Source organism: Silurus aristotelis (genome assembly GCF_946808225.1).
Source record: "Silurus aristotelis genome assembly, chromosome: 25".
Lineage (NCBI taxonomy): Eukaryota > Metazoa > Chordata > Actinopteri > Siluriformes > Siluridae > Silurus > Silurus aristotelis.
In genome coordinates this window covers 10,618,997-10,624,996 of record NC_139598.1, presented here as the reverse complement: position 1 = coordinate 10,624,996, position 6,000 = coordinate 10,618,997, and the positions used below count along the sequence as shown (strand labels likewise).

The following is a 6,000-nucleotide window of genomic DNA, read 5'->3' as shown; positions in this document are numbered from 1 at the left end:
AGCGTATGGTTTGAGCATGGACAAGCAGACCTTCCACTTCTGAAACCTCTAAAGCAATGCTGGCAGCACTCACAAGCACAAGAACTCGACTTCTTTGATCGACCCTTGCGAGGCCTGTTCCGAATGGAACCGTCTTAAAAAGCTTCTGTATGATCGTGGCCACTGTACTGTTACTCAGTTTCAGGGTGTTACCGATCTTATTATAGCTTAGGCAATCTATGTTTTTTTTTTACATGATACATGATAGAATAATTGTTTGCCTTAAAGCTGCTCCTAAAGGATTAGCATTGTCATTTTTACATTAATTAATTTTTTTAGTATTTGTTTTATTTTGGTCAAGGGTGCAGTGGATCTCAAGCCTATTTAAGTAGTACTAAGTATATTCTGGACAAGACATCAGTTCATCAGTGCCTCAAACACACATTAACTCCTGGGGCCAATTGACCTACTGCTATATTTCTAGAAAGTGGAAAAAACTAGCGAACCCACATGGATAAAGTGAGACCATTAAATGCATATATTCAAATCCAAAATGCTACCTGCTGCACCACACTACTGCCTCTTTTCCAAATTTTTTCAACCAAAAATATATATTTTTTAAAACGGAACTGGACACAACCATGTAGCAGACGTACCAGGCAGGTATCTTGATTGGCACAGGTAATGCTGTCGCGCTGAGCAAGTGCTTTGCACACTGGAGTTCGATTTGATGCTACCCACTTGCTTCATAACTTTGCTAAAAGTGTAAATAGGCTTTTGGTCTTTTAGCCCAAATAGGTTTTAATTAAAAAGAGAAGAAAAAGCTAATTCAAAAAAACAATATTTAAAAATAAAAAGACACAATCTTAAATATCTACATCACTGTACAGTTCAAATGAAAATTTACTGACTCATTGATTGATTTCTTCTTTTCTGTGCCCATGCTGAGCCTTTTGGAGTTGGATGCAGCTATGTCTGAGGGATCTGACTTGTCCCAACTGCCAAAGAGTTTATTTTGTCCCCAGCGTCTCCGCCCACTTTTAAGTCCCATCAGGCTGTTCTTGTTTTCTACAAGCCTCTTGAGAAATAAAATCAAATTTAGCACTGTTTGACCAGTTACTTAAATATACAGTATGGATACAAATCAGTTATCATCCATGCAAATAATGAACATCTAAATCAGTCATTATATACCATTATTAAGATTTTCCACAAACGATTTTCAAATTTCTTTACCCTCAACCTTGTTTGTTCATTAGACAACTAACTTTTTGTTCCTTATCATTCATCTTTATGTTTAGATATATATTTTTTAACAATACCTGTGATTGGTTGGATATTTTAGTCACACAGAAAAATACACCTAAAAGAAATTCAAGCAAGCTGTACCAACTCCAAAATACTTTAAACTGCCATATCCATTACACAAATAATGTCCCGTTTTCTGGTGGTACTTTTTCACTGATTTTTGATGAGGGGAATTGGTGATGTGGTGGGTAATGATTCTAATCTAATGCTGGACAGTCGCACAAAGCATTTCACTGCATGTCATACTCTATGTATGTAACAAATAACATTTAATTTGATTTGCATGGTAGTTTGTAAAGAAGACTTATATCACATGCAAACTAGCATCCAAAAGTCTGAGGCCACTACCAGCAACAGTTTGATTTTAAGGTATTTTAGATGATTTAGCTATTTTTCTGTACCTTTTGTGTATTGAGTGGTAGAGGCTCAGCTTGGTGATCTGCCTGAAGTAGGGGCTGGTGGAAATTTCTGCCCTGGACCTTGGCCTGAGAGTGCAGGGCTGGCTCAGACGCTGACTGTAGCTCAGATTTAGTATTGTTGGGAAGAGCTGTTTTCACATGTGATTTACAATAGTCAGGGGTTTGAGGCTGTGGTCCCAATACCTGTCCCACTTGGAAGTAAGGGTACCTGAGTGCCTGGCATTACAAAATAACAACATTGATTAGGAAATCTGTGTGTCAATAAATAAAATAAGCACAAACTAATAGATAATTTAGAACCTGAATACCAATTAATGTATGTTCTATGTTCTATTGTGAATCGTGTAAATTTAGGGTTATGAGATTTGCAAAAGATTGCATTATATTTTTATTTATAATTTACACAGCATTGCAACTTTTTGGTAATTAAAGTTATATAATGTATATTTTTATATTTAGATTTTATATTATATTAGGGTCTGACTAAAGACTCTGGGACCTTGATGAGACTCAAATTCCAAAACCAAAATAAATCACCCCAGCATATCATTTTATATATTGCATTTTCAATTTACTGTGTCTGTTTCAAGATAAAAAAAATTCTGAACAAGAGAAAATACACAGTAATTTAGTGCTAAGCATCCGTTTACCTGCACAGCAGTAGGTCTCTTTTTTGGGTCCCAATACAGCAAATCCTTCATCAGTGTCAGAGCCTCATTGCTAGCTTTAGGAATGAGGGTTTTTATAGGTGTGGAAACACACTGGGGAAAGTGGAAGTTCATTGCTGCAGCCAGCTGATGACCCTCTAGCCAGTCTGTCTGAACAGAGAAAAGGCTATACTGTTAAGGAAAATGGTATTCATAAATGTGCTTACTGCAAGCTTTACTAGATAAGATAAAGGTTTAAAAGTTTATATAATTCATAATGCAGTCTGTATCAAAACACAGATGTATCAAAACATTAATTTTCATATACATGTAAGTATCAACATATTCTAAAACAGGGGTGCTCACACATTCATTCATTCATTCATTTTCTCCCGCTTATCCATAATTCGGGTCGCGGGGGCAGCAGTCTAAACAGGCCCCCGCCTTCGACTGCTGCCCAATCCTCACAGCACTGTCCCTTACGGTCCCTCCTGCAGGTGGTGAGCCCACGGGAAGGCGGCCCCACGTCACTCCGACGTCACGGACCTTGATATTTCCCTCGAAAGGGACCCGTGCTCACACATTTCTGTTTTAAATTCCCAACTAAAAACAATCTACCTTCATGAAAAAATGATATATATATATATATATACAGTGGGTACGAAAAGTATTTAGACCCCCTTACATTTTTTACTCTTTGTTCATTGAAGTTCATTTCTTTTCCTCATTAATGTACACATGGCACCCCATATTGACAAAAAACCACAGAATTGTTGACATTGTTGCAGATTTATTAAAAAGGAAAAACTGAAATATCACATGGTCCTAAGTATTCAGACCCTTTGCTCAGTATTTAGTAGAATCACCCTTTTGATCTAATACAGCCATGAGTCTTTTTGGGAAAGATGCAACAAGTTTTTCAAGTCAAGTCAAGTCAAGTTTATTTGTATAGCTCTTTTCACAACAGACATTGTCTCAAAGCAGCTTTACAGAAAACAACAGTGAAGGTGAATGGTGTGTGTTTGTCCCTGATGAGCAGCCGTGGCGACAGTGGCAAGGAAAAACTCCCTTAGATGATATGAGGAAGAAACCTTGAGAGGAACCAGACTCAAAGGGGAACCCATCCTCATATGGGTGACATCAAGAGTTTGATCATAAATCTTTCAACAATACAAAACAATTTGTGATCATCATAGATCCAGCATCAGCTTCTCCATGCCAGGGCCTTTAAACACTCGGCATCTACTTCTCCATGATCATCCATAGGTCCATAATCTTCATGAGGTGGGACGTGACTGGAGCTGGCCAAACCTCAGGATGCCTCGGGATGGGGAGAGAAAGAGAAGCAGTGGAGAGGAATTAGCGTAGCTGCTGTTCATGATATTAACAGCACAAGTTGATAATGTGCATGTGATCATATATTCTGGAGCACAAGGTTGTGATGTGATGTGTGTGATGTGTGTTATGTGTTGGCTTTGCTAAAAAGATATGTTTTTAATCTACACTTAAACTGGGAGAGTGTATCTGAACCCCGAACACTGTCAGGAAGACTATTCCAGAGTTTATGAGCTAAATGTGAAAATGCTCTACCGCCTTTAGTGGACTTTGCTATTCTAGGAACTACTAGAAGCCCAGAGTTTTGAGATCTCAGGGAGCGTGACGGATTGTAGCGTGTTAAAAGACTGAAGAAATACATGGGAGCCAAACCATTTAGTGCTTTATAAGTGAGTAGCAGTAGTTTGTATTCTATTCGAAACTTAACAGGAAGCCAATGTAGGGACGATAAGATTGGGGTTATATGATCGTATTTTCTTGACCTTGTGAGAACTCTTGCTGCCGCATTCTGAACTAACTGAAGCTTGTTTATTAATGATGCAGGACATCCACCTAGTAATGCATTACATGCATCTAGTCTATTCTAGAGGTCATAAACGCATAGACGAGCTTCTCTGCATCGGATATAGATAACATATTTCTTAGCTTAGAAATATTTCTAAGGTGAAAGAAGGCTGTTTTTGTAACTTGATTGATGTGATTTTTAAAAAATAAGTTGCTGTCTAAAATAACTCCCAGGTCTTTTACCGTTGAACTAGTAGTTACAGAACAACCGTCTAAATGCAGGCTGAGATGCTGGAGCTTCTGTGTACTATTTTTTGGGCCAATGAGCAAAATCTCAGTTTTATCAGAATTTAATTGCAGAAAGTTATGGGTCATCCAATCTCTTATTTCTTCAACACACTCAGTTATGCGAGCTAATTGAGCTGTATCGCCTGGTTTGGATGAAATATATAGCTGGGTATCATCAGCATAACAATGGAAGCTAATTCCATGCCTTCTAATAATATTTCCTAACGGAAGCATGTATATTGTGAAAAGCAGGGGTCCTAGAACTGACCCTTGTGGCACGCCATAATTTACTATCATTATCCTGGATAGCTCTCCATTTAAATCTACGAAATGGTAACGATTGGACAGGTAGGATTTAAACCAGCTTAATGCCTGTCCCTGAATACCGATGTAATTCTGTAAGCGATCGAGGAGAAGATCATGATCTATAGTGTCGAACGCAGCACTAAGATCTAGTAAAACTAATAGGGAGATGTAGCCTTGGTCTGAAGTTAAAAACAGGTCATTAGTGATTTTAACTAGAGCAGTTTCTGTGCTATGATGGGGCCTAAAACCTGACTGAAACTCTTCAAAGATATTGTTCTCCTGCAAGTGGTTACATACCTGGGCGACAATCTTTTCTAAAATCTTAGACATAAATGGGAGATTTGAAATTGGTCTGTAATTCGATAGCGTGTTTGGATCCAGATTAGGTTTTTTAATGAGGGGCTTAAAAACTGCTAACTTGAGGGATTTAGGGACATGACCTAACGATAGTGAGGAGTTAATAATATTGAGAAGAGGCTCACCAGCTGTATATAACACTTCCTTCAGTAGTTTAGTGGGAATTGGATCTAACTGACATGTTGTTGATTTAGCTTTCATAATAGCATCATACAGCTCTTCCTGTCCTATACATGTAAAACAGTGTAGTTGTGGGGTTGTAGGTACGATTGTGTCGGGAGATGCTGTCAGAGGTTGAACTGCCACAATTGTTTTTCTAATGTTATCTATTTTTTCAGTGAAGAATTTCATAAAGTCTTCACTACTAAACTGTGATGGAACACATTTTTCAGATCCCTGATTTGTTGTTAATTTAGCGACTGTACTGAAAAGGAACCTGGAATTGTTTTTGTTATTTTCTATGAGTTTGCTCAGGTGTTCAGCTCTAGCAGCTTTTAGCGCTTGTCTGGAGCTAAGCATACTGTCTTTATACGCAATTCTAAATACCTCCAATTTAGTTTTCCTCCATTTTCTCTCCAGATTACATGCTGTTCTCTTTAGGGCATGCGTATGACTATTATACCAAGATCACACCTGGATTTGGGGATTCTCTGCCATTCCATGCAGATCCTCTCCAGTTCTGTCAGGTTGGATGGTAAACGTTGGTGGACAGCCATTTTTATGCCTCTCCAGAGATGCTCAATTGGGTTTTAGTCAGGGCTCTGGCTGGGCCATTCAAGAACAGTCACGGAGTTGTGGTGAAGCCACTCCTTCGTTATTTTAGATGTGTGCTTAGGGTCATTGTCTTTTTGGAAGGT

General features: G+C 38.4%; 1 protein-coding gene across 1 annotated transcript in view; it reads right to left on the bottom strand.

Annotated features, from left to right (window-relative positions):
• Positions 1-444: 444 nt before the first annotated feature.
• Positions 445-6,000, bottom strand: part of mak (male germ cell-associated kinase) — a 31,130-nt gene continuing 25,574 nt past the window's right edge. The window contains 4 exon segments of the mRNA XM_083530088.1: positions 445-777; positions 887-1,057; positions 1,689-1,922; positions 2,357-2,524. Of these exon segments, the coding sequence (XP_083386214.1) occupies positions 598-777; positions 887-1,057; positions 1,689-1,922; positions 2,357-2,524 (753 nt within the window). The 3' untranslated portion in view covers positions 445-597.